Source organism: Ascaphus truei, chromosome 14, assembly GCF_040206685.1.
Source record: "Ascaphus truei isolate aAscTru1 chromosome 14, aAscTru1.hap1, whole genome shotgun sequence".
Lineage (NCBI taxonomy): Eukaryota > Metazoa > Chordata > Amphibia > Anura > Ascaphidae > Ascaphus > Ascaphus truei.
This window is the reverse complement of record NC_134496.1, coordinates 57113551-57128388: the sequence shown is the minus strand read 5'-3', so window position 1 is coordinate 57128388 and position 14838 is coordinate 57113551. Positions and strand designations below refer to the sequence as shown.

Here is a 14838-nt window from a genome sequence, read left to right as displayed (position 1 = left end):
ATCCGCGAGGATATGGCCAGAGTCAACCCGAGACTAGGGACTGGCTTGCAGGAGTGAGGGTAGAGGTGGATAGATATATCTGCGAAACATCTGAATGGAGAGAACCCCTGATGTCACATCCCCTATGGTGTTGCAACTTTCCATTGGCTGCCAGAGCGAGCTCTGACCCTGCGGCTATTTTTGACCATGGCTAAACCTGCTCATTGATAGAAAACTGGGTGGGGGGAAGTCCGTGGGGGTCCCAGGGGGTCCCGCTCCATGGAGGTCGAGAGATCACGAATCCGCTCCGGGGAAGACTCCTTTTCAGGTGAGCTTATAATAAAAATAAAAAGAAGACAGTGCGGCCAGCTGCTTTAAGTATAAAAATCAGGTGGTTTCACTGCACTTACAGTGTGCAAGAAAAAGTGTGGCATTAACAGAGCTTTTGGGCTACAGTTACTAAGGGGTGCTACGCGAAGACCTGCACCATAAGGGGAGAGCTCCATTTTAACACTCGTTATGGTGACCTCAGAAGCTGGGCAATCTGGGCAAGATGCAGAAATTGAGTTTTCTTCTGCAGGGGGATTGCTGTTTTAACATGAGCATTTATTAGCTTCTAATGTGTGGGACTATCACAAAAAGAGAAATACAATACCTCTGCACTTACCAGAACCTCAATTAAACTTTCTTCTCCTTAGGAGGCCGTTGATCGCTGGGGAGGAAGCTTTTTGTCCTGGCTGTGTGTTTGTAGAAGAAAAACCCCCAAAGCCAAGTATATGCACCTAGCACAGGAGCTTTTGGTGGATCCTGACTGGCCACCAAAGCCAAGGACAACTACTGAAGCTAAAGGTCCTACCCAAGAGAACGGAGACTGCCAAATGATCACCATTACGTAGCAGTTAATATCAATGGCTTTTTGTTTTTGTTAACTCTTGGATGCCAGAGGCATTGCAGTCCCCTCTGGCATCAAATGAGTTAAGTCATTAGAATTCTTATTTAATTAGTCTTTTAAAAATGTTTGTGTTCCCAGGCAGGATTTGGACGTGACACCAGCATTGTGTATACTCTGTGTAACATCTGAATAGACCTACGCCTCCAAAGGATTCACACATGAATTTATCTTGGATATTTGCAGCATTTGGGGTTTTGGCAAAAAAAAAAAAAATCTTTATTTCTTAAGCTAATTTCCTTTTGTGTGGCGCAGTGTTAAAGCTCTTTGCATTTCCACCATCCGTCCTTTTATACGGGATCTAATCATGTCAGCACATTGCTGCTAGTTTCCAGGCGGGAGCGTTGGGCGATGACCAATGCCATTGCTTGGCTGAATAAACGGAGGCACAGGAAGCTCTCGTGATTAGAGTGTGTCTGTGTGATACAAATGTGTCATTTAAAAGACCAACAGCTCAATACTACACTTAGGATGCGATGTATTAAACTACAATAGTGTAGGTGAGTTCAGTGGGACCTTCCTTACGATCGTGCTCCGGTCAGCACTTTCACAGTTAATGATCAGCCCCCTAAAACCCTCTTCTCTACTGCCCAGTGATGTTACAACGGAGTTTTATCCCCAGCACCAAATTAGGGTCCAATTGCTTCTTAATTAAGGCTGAAATGTTATAACGATGTTCTTGCGAGAGCCTAATATTTCATCAAACCATCACATCAACTGATTCATTCACTTCGGTGTTGGAGAGGTTTAACAAAGATACTGATGGGAAGTGTCATTAGTGACAGTCGCTTTCACAGACAAAATAGTTTTATGTTTTATTTGCATTTTTTTTATTATTATTATAAAGGGTCCAGTTCCTTAAAGAAAAGTTTGGGAAAGTCTGGAAATGTTTTATTTGTTTTAAACTAGACCATAAATCCATCTTTGAAACTGACTAAGAGGAAATGGCCAATTTTGTTGTCAAAAAGTCAAAAATATTTGTGGATAAAGGCGAAGAATCATGGTAATAGCATAAGGAGGCTTGGTAAAAAATGTTAAAAAAATAAATAAAAAATGTTTAATCAAAAAAAGATTTTAAAAAATCACTTCTGGCAGCAAAGCGGTTAATATTGACATGAAAGGATTGCGCTGTTGATCTTGCACATTGGTGCATTTTGCCTCTGCAGATCTTGTAACGTGCTGGAGATGTTGACCTGGTCTCCACACTAATATCCTTCTGGTCAAAGCCTTGCGGTGTCCTTTGGATTGTGTGCATCTCAGTCACTGTTACCCACACAGACACGTGGCTCCCTTCCTGTGCCTCAAATTACACAGCTGAATATTGGGTAATCTTTCAGAATCCTGTTTGTACTGAAACTGCTCTGCAAACCCTTCCATTATTACCGAGTCGCCTTGTTCGTGCCATGAAAGATGTGGTGTTGTGCAGGTCACATGTAGCAGTCTGTTTTATTAATCTGTCACTGTACAAAGTCTCGTATCTGTTCCCTTATTAGTGCTCCCGATTGCTCAGACCTTCAGTAACTACTTTACAATTTGAGCTTGAACTATGCAACAGTTCTCTTGTGCTTCAGAACGTTCCCACCGGTCCCCTGAGCAGAGAAAGCAGAGCACCGGCTGGGCAAACTAACTACTATGTTACCTCCTGCTATTCTAAATGGCTACAGTTTCCTCCCACAAAGCATTAGGATTAAGACCTTCTGAACCATTTATCTGCCATGTGGCCTAGCGAGAGACACAATGTTACTGGCCCATCGGAGCGCCAAAGAGTTAAATACTTCATGTATAATTTCTGATGAGGACTAAAAGGAAAGACACTTTTTTTTCGAATTATATGAATTCCTGGGTTTTTTTCCCAAAAGAAACCCCAGTGCTGTCAAATTAAAGTTTTTTGTGAATTCCTTGAAGTGGCCTGATGAGGTTTGCTCTGAGAGGCATTTTTAAATGACTGACAGTTGGGTAGAACTGAGTACCAGAACTCAGAAAATAGTGATACTTCTGTAGATATTCTTCGTCGTGTAAAATGTTACCTTAAATTTATATTGATTGATTTTTTGCTAAATCTATGCATTTCAGACCTTCGAGCTGTGAAGTTACAACAACATATTGCTGTGTTCAGTTATTATACTAGCCACTAAGGGGTCATTTAATCCCTTCAGGCACTAAAGGGGTTAGGTTGGTTGCAGATAATAATGTCAGTGGGCACAGGTAGCCAGCCCCTGGTTCTGTCTGTTCCATGTTGCAGTCAGACCTGCTGTGTACTGAAACTCTTCAGGTGCGGTCCCACCTGTATCCATGCATTTCACCGCGTCACAATAATCCAATATTCATTCATCCTGAGAGACCCTCAGTCCAAACCGCACAATAGTGATTGTACAAAATGTACAATGCAGGGTCTTTTCTATAACAGGAGATGAGGGTTACAGTATTATTTCCACGGGAAATGTCATTGTGGAAGCCATTTTTAAGTCAATGAATTATTGATTTCCAACTTTTTTATTTTTAAACGGTAAACTGTTTAACAACAAAATTATATGGTGGAGATGGAAAATAAATGGTTGGTTTGAGGAAAGGAATAAAGTAATGTGGGCAGCTTTGTAACCAGAGCAATGCCATACAAGCCACTGTTGGTGAATGGGTTAAGGACAATAGGTGGGACTGGTCCATGAAATAAGCTCTTAGGCTGCTGGGTTAGTCCTGCAGTATGCACCACACTTAATGGCGTACACAACATAAAGAACCTTGTTACTGGCTGGGCATTAAATCACTTTATCTGGACCAAGCGGGTTATTAGAAATGTAAGTTACGTTGTATAAGTGTGTGTTTTATGGTTTACATCAGGGCTCTGTAACCAGCTCTCCATCGGGACTGGATCCGAACATCTTTAGGAGTAGAAGGGCCACAAGACTATTATGTCATTTTAGATGCATTTAAGAACTTGATCATTATAATATTTCAACATTTAGCGTATATAACATATGTACAGTACCCTATATATTTACATTATCTTAACGTACACATGCGTTTTAGTGGGGAAAATTACACTTTGTTCTGGTAAGGGAGCACCGGAGAGTCGCTTCAACCCGCCTGGTGGAGTCCTGGTGTAACCATAATCTCGGCGTGTGCGCGTGTGCGCTGGTGCGCGTGCGATCCCCAGTTATCAGTTTCACAAGTCTTTAAAGAAAAGTAATTCATTAAAATTGGTTTAGTGACATTTGTTTTAACATCCATTTGTTTCTACTATATACATATGTACACTGATCAGTGTGGATCTTTAGAAATGCGTGTGTATACACACACACACACACACACACACACACACACACACACACACACACACACACACACACACACACACACACACACACACACACACACACACACACACACACACACACACACACACACACACCAAGATCATTGGATACAAATTCAAAATGTCAAATATGCCAGATTTCCTGGTTGTTAAAAGCAGCTGATGTGTTAAACATTTTTGATTCATCTGTTGCTGGTTTTTGCATTAGAAACGCTTTTTGCGTCACCCAGGGGTTTGATGCACTGACGTGTTAAAGTCACTGCCGGTTTTTAGCCATTCAAAAGAGGGGTAGCTAGTGATTAATGGCAATTTAGTAAATCTATTCCGTGGGTCTTAAAAAAAGGACATTGTATCCTTTAAAATTCTGCTCTTTAGTTTTTTTTTTTTTACCGCAATGAAACAGCAATTTCCTTTAAAAGCATACGGTGTATACAGCTCACAGAAACAGATACGTGGGATCAGTAATTACATATTTATTAGGGTAAAGGAATATTTTCTGAGATTGAAACATTGGCTGGAACCTGAGAAATATGGTAATTTTTTCAGTCCTTTTATGTGCCTGCAGTTTTTTATTGTAATTATATTTAGCTGTTGTGCTGGGATACAGAACTATTTATTTCTTTGGACTTGGCCACAAGGTTTCTGGTGCACGATAAGTTCACTTGTTTTGTACTGAACAGGAAAAGGCAGCTTATCCTCTTATATGGAGGATACACAAGGGCTTAGCACAGCAGCCTTAACCCTTTCAGTGCATTGGTGGCTTGCTCAGCACTGAATGGGCTGTGTAAAATACTTTAAAGACTTGTGAATCTGGGTGGTACACGTGTTTATCCTGCAAAAAGCTTCTTTTTTTAAAAAAAAATCCTAAACTGTACAGTTATACAGCAGCTAAACAAGGTTATTATTTGTTCTATGTGTAGTTGAGCAGAGTTCACATTTGTACATATTGCAGGTTTATATATTTGTGGACAAATTAAATAAATTGGCTTTACAGGAGAGCAACTCTTTAATATATAATTATAAATGTACTTTTTTTGTATTATCTATTAAATAACAAGATATAAGAAAAAATGAGCATCCCTCAGGGTTTATTTTTTATTTTTTAAATGGAGGGTTACACAAAGATCACAGGAGCCCAATAAGCAGAACATGTGTATGACTGGCTAGGTTTGCGTCGTACAGCAGACACTGCGCAGTTATGCACCCTGCACGGCTTTGCGTGTTGTGGGTTCAGCGCTTTGCAGTGCATTGCAGAGCCCTTTGGCAGTGAAGGCGTTGCAGCCGTATGTTGCCATCCTCAGCCAATTCTGGGAAATAGTTGAGTAATCTTGTGGTTTTTGGCATTCCACAATGCAGCACTTTTGTTCTAAAATTGCAGGTCACGGCAGGAGCAAATGGCATCCTGTGCCTCGCTCTGATAGTGGGAATCCTCTGCGTATGTGCGGGGGCATTACAAGGAAATAAAACCAGTGTAAAAACAGCACATCCAATTTGTTCTATTTGATACAGCTTAGTGGGGTTACACCGGCCCAGACTTATTATGCCCTGTGTGCACCTCTTTAAACTCACATTACCACATGTACCAAGTACCTTCGTACTCTGAGACTGAAACATGGGGGGAAATGTATTTCGAGCATCAATTTAAAGGCAATGCTGCCTTAGTAGAGAGCGAGAGACACTTGGTGGAGAGCGAGAGACACTTGGTGGAGAGCGAGAGACACTTGGTGGAGAGCGAGAGACACTTGGTGGAGAGCGAGAGACACTTGGTGGAGAGCGAGAGACACTTGGTGGAGAGCGAGAGACACTTGGTGGAGAGCGAGAGACACTTGGTGGAGAGCGAGAGACACTTGGTGGAGAGCGAGAGACACTTGGTGGAGAGCGAGAGACACTTGGTGGAGAGCGAGAGACACTTGGTAGAGAGCGAGAGACACTTGGTAGAGAGCGAGAGACACTTGGTGGAGAGCGAGAGACACTTGGTAGAGAGCGAGAGACACTTGGTGGAGAGCGAGAGACACACTAAACGGGAAATACCATTACAGTTTTTGACAGTCGACAATTTTAAAAGGCTTTTCAAATCCAATTAATATACCGCCTGATTACTTTGCGTTTTTACTTCCTACGACTTATTCCACCATCACGTCCGTTGTTAGATCCGACACTATGTAGCAGCTCTGTGAGCCGCCGCCGCAGGGTCTGCGCATTACCTGGTTACGCTCCTCCTCGTGGCTCAGTAAATGGCGCGCCTCATATTGTTCTGTCTCCAAAAATTATTATTGCCAGCCGTAGATTGTTATTTTTCTTTTTTTTTAAACTAATTCTTTACAGTAAAGTATGCTGCAAATAATGCTTGAATTAAATAACCCATAAAAAAACTTTTTTCCCCTCCTTAACCAGTATATATTTTTAACCCCTTTGCTGCTATTCTCAGTGTTGCAAGTCCGTCCAGCAACGAAGGAGTTAAATTGGCGACTTTTCAAATCGCACATGTATTTTATAATTATTGCAATAATTTATTTTATTTATTTGTTTTCTTCTGTGCTTCTGATTGTGCTAATCTGTTAAATGTTTATTGTATAATATATGTTTGTGCAGTAGATCTGATAGGACGATGCAGTATCCTTTCCATGGGAAGCAAGCCTTTCTGTATTGGCTGGAATCACTTAACCCCTTTGCTGCCAGTTGAACTGCCAACCATTGCCCACTGTAGCTAAGTGGTGAAGCATAGGTAGCACTTGGCATGGTGTGTTAAAGATGCATTGCTGTAAAATCTCACACCAATGCGTTACCTTTCTCTTGTTTCCTGCCCTTTACTCCAATCTCCTGGGAGATGGACTCCAGCGTGAATTGCATACGCCCTGAAGCCAAGTCCCAGACAGACCCATTCAGTGCATTATTGAATTAGCCCTAATGCTTGCCCTCTTCCTGCAGGGGTGGAAACGGGATGTGGGATGGATGAGCGAATGGTCCCCACATTGGAACATGCCTGTATAACGCATGTGCTGGCCCTTACTAAGGGAGACTGGTTCTTTGAACAGGTTAATCTAGGGATGGTTTATTCTTCATTTCTCCAAGGGGAATAGTATTAGAGTTAGGTTTGCATGCATCTGGCTGTCCAGTTATTGTAATAAACATTTTAATCCAAGTTGATTTTAGAGTCTAAAAGAAATGGTTGTTGCCAAACTGTCCTGTCAGTGTAACTGTACATACTTTAGGGCCGATGCCTATATGGAGACCAAACATATGCAGTGTTTTGTAATGATTGCTGCATTGAAGTTCTAGTGATGAGGAAAGGTTGGCCACATGTTGCCAGCATTATTTTGCACTACTGCTGGTCACAACTGTTATCCCCTGGCTGCCAGCCTGCAGCACATTGCTCTGCACTGCCTCTCTGCCAGACTCCATCTAACAGACGTGTGCTGTTCCATCCTCACAGGCTGCTACAATTGTAAGTTGTACTGTGCATCGTAGCCTATTTTGGGCATAGTCTATGTAATTATCTGGCTCTGCTTCAAGGAACTGGATACTGCATCTTTATAAGAACAAAGTGCTGCTCATTAAGGTACCCTGCTGTAATAAAAGGAACGCATACATTCAGAATTGTAAATGTAACATTTGTACATAGTCATGTAAAATAATTTTTGTGATTAAAATCCCTTTTAAATAAAAAATAAAAAAATGAACTGATGGTTGATGTTTTTGAACCTGTTGCTAGCGCGTGTTACATGCTGACGCGGTGCTGCTGACGTGTGGAGCTTGCGTCTCTGCGGCAGTTTGAAGGTTGGATTCTATTTGAGGAACTAAGGTTACATATGTCAAACATTGCTTAACCATGTAAGACTCGTCACATCTTACAGTTAACGACTCTGTTTTCACTGATACATGCACTGCCCCCTGGACAACACATAATATGGTGTAGCATGTGAAAGGGCTTAGCCATGTAACACCTTTATGGATAAAAGATTTTTAGCCATTTTTGTGAAATTGCCAGTGTGGGAATAGCAACCCAAAGAGCAGCATAGGAGCAGGCACTCCGAACAGTGCAAGCACCTTACACTGGTGTATATTGAAATATTTCATAGTCACCAACGAGAGACAGAGTGATAGTGCAGTCACTTTTGTATGTAGGATATATGACCATTAACGTTTTATAATATAAGTGGAATATTCTCAGATACCATATTGATGTGTGATATTTATCAGTGCATTTGAATAATTGAAAATTGAAGTACATAAAGTCTCTTAAATACTTTTAGCGATTCACAAATCTTCTACCCGATGTAACACCTTGCCTGCCAATTTCTAGAATGTGTTACTATATTCTAGATCAGTGTTTTTCAACCAGGGTTCCTAGGAACTCTTGGGCTTCCCAGACATCCCTAAAGGGTTCCATGCAATTTTCTGATCATTTGAAAATTGTATGAAATAGAGAAGAATTTCCAATGCATCTGATCTCAGACTCGCTATTAGAGAGTGTTGGGGTTCCTTACAATGCATCTGATCTCAGACTCGCTATTAGAGAGGGTTGGGGTTCCTTACAATGCATCTGATCTCAGACGCGCTATTAGAGAGGGTTGGGGTTCCTTACAATGCATCTGATCTCAGACGCGCTATTAGAGAGGGTTGAGGTTCCTTACAATGCATCTGATCTCAGACGCGCTATTAGAGAGAGTTGGGGTTCCTTACAATGCATCTGATCTCAGGCGCGCTATTAGAGAGGGTTGGGGTTCCTTACAATGCATCTGATCTCAGACGCGCTATTAGAGAGGGTTGGGGTTCGTTAGAATTTCACTTGGAGTTCCTTAACCAAAAAATGTTTGGAAACCCCTGTACTAGATATTTATCCCCTTTACTGGCAGAGCTTTGCTATCTGCTTTGTACTGTAGGCCACCTCTGGCAGTGCAGGGGTTAATAGCCTTCCAAGCCTAAATGGATGACACGACTAGAAATGGTGCTGCAGAGGATACAATTTACATGTTATTTATTAGGGGCTAATAGCTCCATAGTGCAGTAACATGGCAATATGCCACTGCTATTAAGGCTGATTTAAAACCATATACTTATAATTACTGTGCTGTTCGTGTGCCGCCAGACTGCTGCTATCAGCAGGATGCACAGTTATTACATGTCCGGTATTCCTGCAGTTTTAACAGTGCGCTTTTGTGTTCATTATTTCAAAGTCATCTTCTAAACTGTGCGTCTCCTCGTGGGGTAAGTATTTGTGTAGTTTTAATTAAAAAGTGAGAAGCTGTTGGTTACATTACTATTTGTGAGGCATTAGAACATCAGTATTGTGATATCGGTTTTTATTTCACATCTTAAATTCCATACAGTGTGACGAGGAGAGAAATAGACATTTCTACAGCGTGTGATGAACAGAGAAGAAGGCTTCTGTATATTCCCTGGTGCTGAAAGGTGATCTTTGATATATTTGTCAACCTTTCTGTCCTGTAAAGTAATGTCCCTGGCATTTACATCTGCAGAAGTGAATGTATATACCTGTCATATATTTTAGTGTCTGTCTTTATTCTCTCTTCCTCCTCTCCTCCTTCTTGCTGAATGTAAAAGTATATTTTACATCTGATATTTACTCGTTCTGCTTATTGTTTTAGGTTCTTAAACAATGAGGTTTCTCCTCTTCCTGCTGATCAGAGCAGCGTTGCTGCAGGTTGATGCTTTTTGTCCTGCCGAGTGTGACTGCTCTGTTAAAGATGCAATACGTTGCAGTGGTAATTCAATTGAAGACATTGCCTCATTATCCCTACCTTCTAATTTTACATATATTCTTATAAAAGATACTCGTGCAGCAGAATTGACGGATAAAAGCTTTCAGAAAATGCCCTTGGCTTTGCGCCTTCTCTTGGACTCAAACCAATTATACACAGTAACCCCTGGAGCTTTTAAAGGTTTACCTCTTCTGAAATCCCTCAGGCTTACAAACAACAAATTAGAGTCTCTGCCACCTGGACTTTTTGACGCATTGAAGTATCTTGAACAGTTATTTCTTGATAAAAATCGTTTGTTATACCTTGATCCAAATATATTTAGCAACTTGAGGAATCTGGAAGAACTTTTCCTAAACAGAAACCAGCTATCTGACATACCAGTTGGGTTGCTAAGAAAGCTTGAAAAACTCAGAATCCTAAATCTGTCTAGAAACAAGCTCATGACGGTACCTAGAGAAACATTCAGCACATTGCCTAAACTGGAGATACTCCATCTATATGAGAATCGCTTCCTCGAGATCACTTCTTCCATGTTTAATAATCTCGGAGAGTTGTTAGAGCTCAATATGTATACAAATGCTATCCACACCATTGCCCAGGATGCATTTTATAAACTATCTAAACTTCAAACTTTGAAGCTTTCCAAAAATAAACTACAAACGTTACCTGGTGGATTATTTCTTTATGTACCTGAGCTGTCTACTTTGACACTCTACGACAACCCATTAACTGAAATTCCTACTGTGATGTTTGGTAAAATGGACAATCTCAAGTCTTTGTGGCTATATAATACAGAACTTACAACTATACCAAGTTTTGTTTTGAGCAACTTAACTAACTTGGAGCTTCTTGTTCTAACCAGAAACTCAAAACTTCACAGTCTTCCGAAGGATGCATTCAGTGGACTGAGCCAACTTCTGTCGCTGTCATTGCATACAAATAATCTGACCTTGCTCGATGAGGACGTCTTCCAAGATCTACAGAACCTGGAAATTATTTCCCTCTACAATAACAACCTTAAGTTTCTCCCAAGAAGTCTTTTTCATCCTCTTATGAATCTTAAAGCTGTTTACCTAAATAACAGTAATCTGCACACTGTCCCGGGGGACTTATTCACAGTATTGCCCAATTTGCATATGGTCCGCCTGGATGGCAACCCTTGGGTCTGCGATTGTGAACTTGTGGATTTCAAGGCATGGCTTCAGCAAAATGGGGAGAAAGTGCAAAACTCCACGTTACTTATTTGCGAAAGTCCTTTATTAATGAAGGGCACTTCTATCTTGGAAACGGATCAGTTTATTTGCCGATACACTACTGGTGGGGAGGAGTATACTAGCTCCTATTCAGAGACTACATCTTCATACAATTTGAATGTATCAATGACTCTGACCAGTAACACACGGAGCACAAAGTCCTTTAATGTGCTGAATTCTACTGGTGAAAGGCCGGAGTTCATTAGGTCAGCTGCAACACGTTCATCTTTTATTGTTCCCACCATGAAATGGAAAGACCAAGATGATGCAAGCTCAGCTGTGCTCCTCCACACGGGAACAAGTACTAGTGTCCCCGAAACCATTTCTCCTGGCGCACCTTCGCTGCTCGGCCTCGATGCGCAGAATGGGTCTTGGATGCTATTCCATTTTAAAATTCCTTATAGCAAATTTTTTTTTTTTCTGCATTTGCTTACTGCAGCAATACTGCTACTTCTCATATTAATAACGTGTGCGGTGTTATGTAAAATGAAGACGCTGTACAGTTACTTTGACGCATTTTCAGAGCCTGTTGTTTTGTTACAAATTTTATTACCACTACATTATAATTCAGATGGCCTCTAGATGTAGAAATTAAACTTTTGATCCAATGTATTATTCTGTGTTTCTGGGGAATCTGCATTATAACCTCGTATATAAATTCAGGAAACACCGGAAAAGAGCCTTTAAGATTATTGTATCAAGATTATTTTTTTGTATCATTATTGAATAGTAGTTGTAGTTAATGTGCATTTAAAATAAAAATGTGTACATGGATCGTTGGTTCAGGAAGGGGGAATAACCTTTAGCTACTGTTTGGTAGAGATTTAACGTATAAAATCCCTTCACACGCTTGTAGTTCAATCTGCTTCTTTTTTTTTTTTTTTTGCATCAGGAACCCCTCAAGTTTAAACACGAGGTACTCGCTCAGAATGAAATAAAACACCCGGCAGAATAATAGAATAAATTCCCAACTGCTTGCTTACTAACCAATCTTCTAGGAAACGGTACATTTATTATAATTTGTAGTAGTCAGGATGTACAGTATGTGTTTCCCGCACTGTAATGGTTTGTTGTTTTGGCAAGTCTAACATTGTGATATATCCATGCAATAAACCTTGCATCACTGACGCCTCCACTGGCTCTTGAATCTGTGCCCTAATTAATACTGTGGAAATATGTTTACAGTATATCATCAGTATTTGGTGCATGGCTTTGCAAACAGGCATTGGAGTTACACTAAGGTTCTAAGCGGATGGGACATGGACAGTAAGTAATCACCAGAGGAGCATAGTTTCAACTGTGCTGCGGGATTTTCTGTCGCTGAAACCTTTCATTCATATGGCTCTAGGTAATCAAATGGTTAAATGCCAGTGAGAAAAGACTAGCTTGTTTGTGATGCTGCGTTGTATGCATCCGAATTTAATTCTTGCTTTAGAAATATTTATTTGTAAAGCATTTCAGGCCCCGCTGTCAGACAAAGGGTTTTAAGTTCTGGATGCATTGCTGGATTTACTAAACTTCGATACTTCAAACGTACTTAAGGTCTGTGACAGGTTAACGCACCCAAACGGGCGTCATTTCAACAGACCGTAGTGAATCTGCCCCTAATTACTTCACTTCTGTAAGGGGTTAACTGTGTGGGCTCACTCGGATCACTCCCTTCCCCATCATGTGATGGGTGTACGGTTATCTGTAGCCGCCCCTTATGTTCTAGAATCGGGTTCTTCTGAGTTCTGACTGCGGTCCTCACTGTGAGTCCTGTACATAGGTTTGTGTGTATAGTTATGTTGTATTAAGATGTGTCCTGCCATCCTTTGTTGTTTTTGGTTAGGAACGTGCCCTTTAAGATAGGGTCCCTGTTCCTCTAATAGGCCCTAAGTTGTGGGAGAGGGATGCCAGTTCTGGCTTTATAACGTTGTCCCTACCGTAGTCTGACCACTTCTGTCCTCTCAGGATTTCCGACACTGCAGTCGGTATTCATATAGACTCCGTCCGTCCAGCGCGTTCTCACCGTATCACAGCCCCCTGCAATCGGCCCCCATGATGGGCCCTTATCGAAGTACCACCCCAGCGTAGGAGGAGAGCTACCAGGGGATAAAGTATTGAAGTATATGGTTTGCCACGAGTATGTTGATACCTGTGGAGCATTATAGACGGGTGTCAAATAAAACACTTTTTTGTTGTACAAAAGTTCCTGGCGCCCATTTTTTTCCCCCTCTGCTTATTTATGCATCCAGCCTGCACCCACCCAGCACCCTGCACAGGCCTGAGACTGAACCCTGCCAATGTATATACGTAGTTGCACCCACACCCAGCCTGCACCCACCCAGCACCCTGCAAAGGCCTGAGACTGAACCCTGCCAATGTATATACGTAGTTGCACCCACACCCAGCCTGCACCCACCCAGCACCCTGCACAGGCCTGAGATACTGAGCACTGCCAATGTATATACGTAGTTACACCCACACCCACCCAGCACCCTGCACAGGCCTGAGACTGAACCCTGCCAATGTATATACGTAGTTACACCCACGCCCAGCCAGCACCCTGCAAAGGACTGAGACTGAACCCTGCCAATGTATATACGTAGTTACACCCACACCCACCCAGCACCCTGCACAGGCCTGAGACTGAACCCTGCCAATGTATATACGTAGTTACACCCATACCCAGCCTGCACCCATCCAGCACCCTGCAAAGGACTGAGACTGAACCCTGCCAATGTATATACGTAGTTGCACCCCCCAGCACCCAGCACCCTGCACAGGCCTGAGAGACTGAACCCTGCCACTGTATATACAGAATTGTTTCTTTTTACTTTTTTTGCTGGGATTTTATGATGCAATGTTGGTTATAAAAATGTCCATTTTTTTTTTTTTTAACCATTTGCAATATTAACTCAAATTTAGCAAAGTTTAGTGAATCTGGGCCCATGTTTAAAACTTAAACCCCACATAATGAGTATTACACACGCAAGTACTAACATATAATAAACTGCTTAGTGTGTTTCATGTTGATTACTGAGTATTACACACGCAAGTACTAACATATAATAAACTGCTTAGTATGTTTCATGTTAGATTATGGAGTATTACACACGCAAGTACTAACATATAATAAACTGCTTAGTGTGTTTCATGTTAGATTACGGAGTATTACACACGCAAGTACTAACATATAATAAACTGCTCAGTGTGTTTCATGTTGATTACTGAGTATTACACACGCAAGTACTAACATATAATTAACTGCTCAGTGTGTTTCATGTTGATTACTGAGTATTACACACGCAAGTACTAACATATAATAAACTGCTTAGTGTGTTTCATGTTAGATTACGGAGTATTACACACGCAAGTACTAACATATCATAAACTGCTTAATGTGTTTCATGTTAGATTACGGAGTATTACACACGCAAATACTAACATATAATAAACTGCGTAGTGTGTTTCATGTTGGATTACTGAGTATTACACACGCAAGTACTAACATATAATAAACTGCTTAGTGTGTTTCATGTTGGATTACTGAGTATTACACACGCAAGTACTAACATATAATAAACTGCTCAGTGTGTTTCATGTTGGATTACTGAGTATTACACACGCAAGTACTAA

General features: G+C 41.2%; 2 protein-coding genes across 6 annotated transcripts in view; both read left to right on the top strand.

Moving 5' to 3' along the window:
• The window catches only part of ATP13A3 (ATPase 13A3), a 135398-nt gene extending 131053 nt beyond the window's left edge, over positions 1–4345 (top strand). For all 4 annotated transcript variants that reach the window (XM_075571086.1, XM_075571085.1, XM_075571083.1 and 1 more), the window contains one exon: positions 678–4345. In XM_075571086.1, the coding sequence (XP_075427201.1) occupies positions 678–875 (198 nt within the window). In that variant the 3' untranslated portion in view covers positions 876–4345. The remainder of the gene's footprint in view (positions 1–677) is intronic.
• A 3709-nt stretch (positions 4346–8054) lies between these two features.
• Positions 8055–13384, top strand: GP5 (glycoprotein V platelet). 2 transcript variants are annotated; one of them, XM_075571114.1, is made up of 3 exons: positions 8055–9449; positions 9572–9653; positions 9851–13384. In XM_075571114.1, exon 3 carries the CDS (start codon positions 9862–9864, stop codon positions 11797–11799), a length of 1938 nt encoding a protein of 645 aa, XP_075427229.1. In that variant the 5' UTR covers positions 8055–9449; positions 9572–9653; positions 9851–9861; the 3' UTR covers positions 11800–13384. The 2 variants fall into 2 exon arrangements, with proteins under 2 accessions (XP_075427229.1, XP_075427228.1); XM_075571113.1 differs by having other exon boundaries at positions 8055–9653.
• Positions 13385–14838: the final 1454 nt, after the last annotated feature.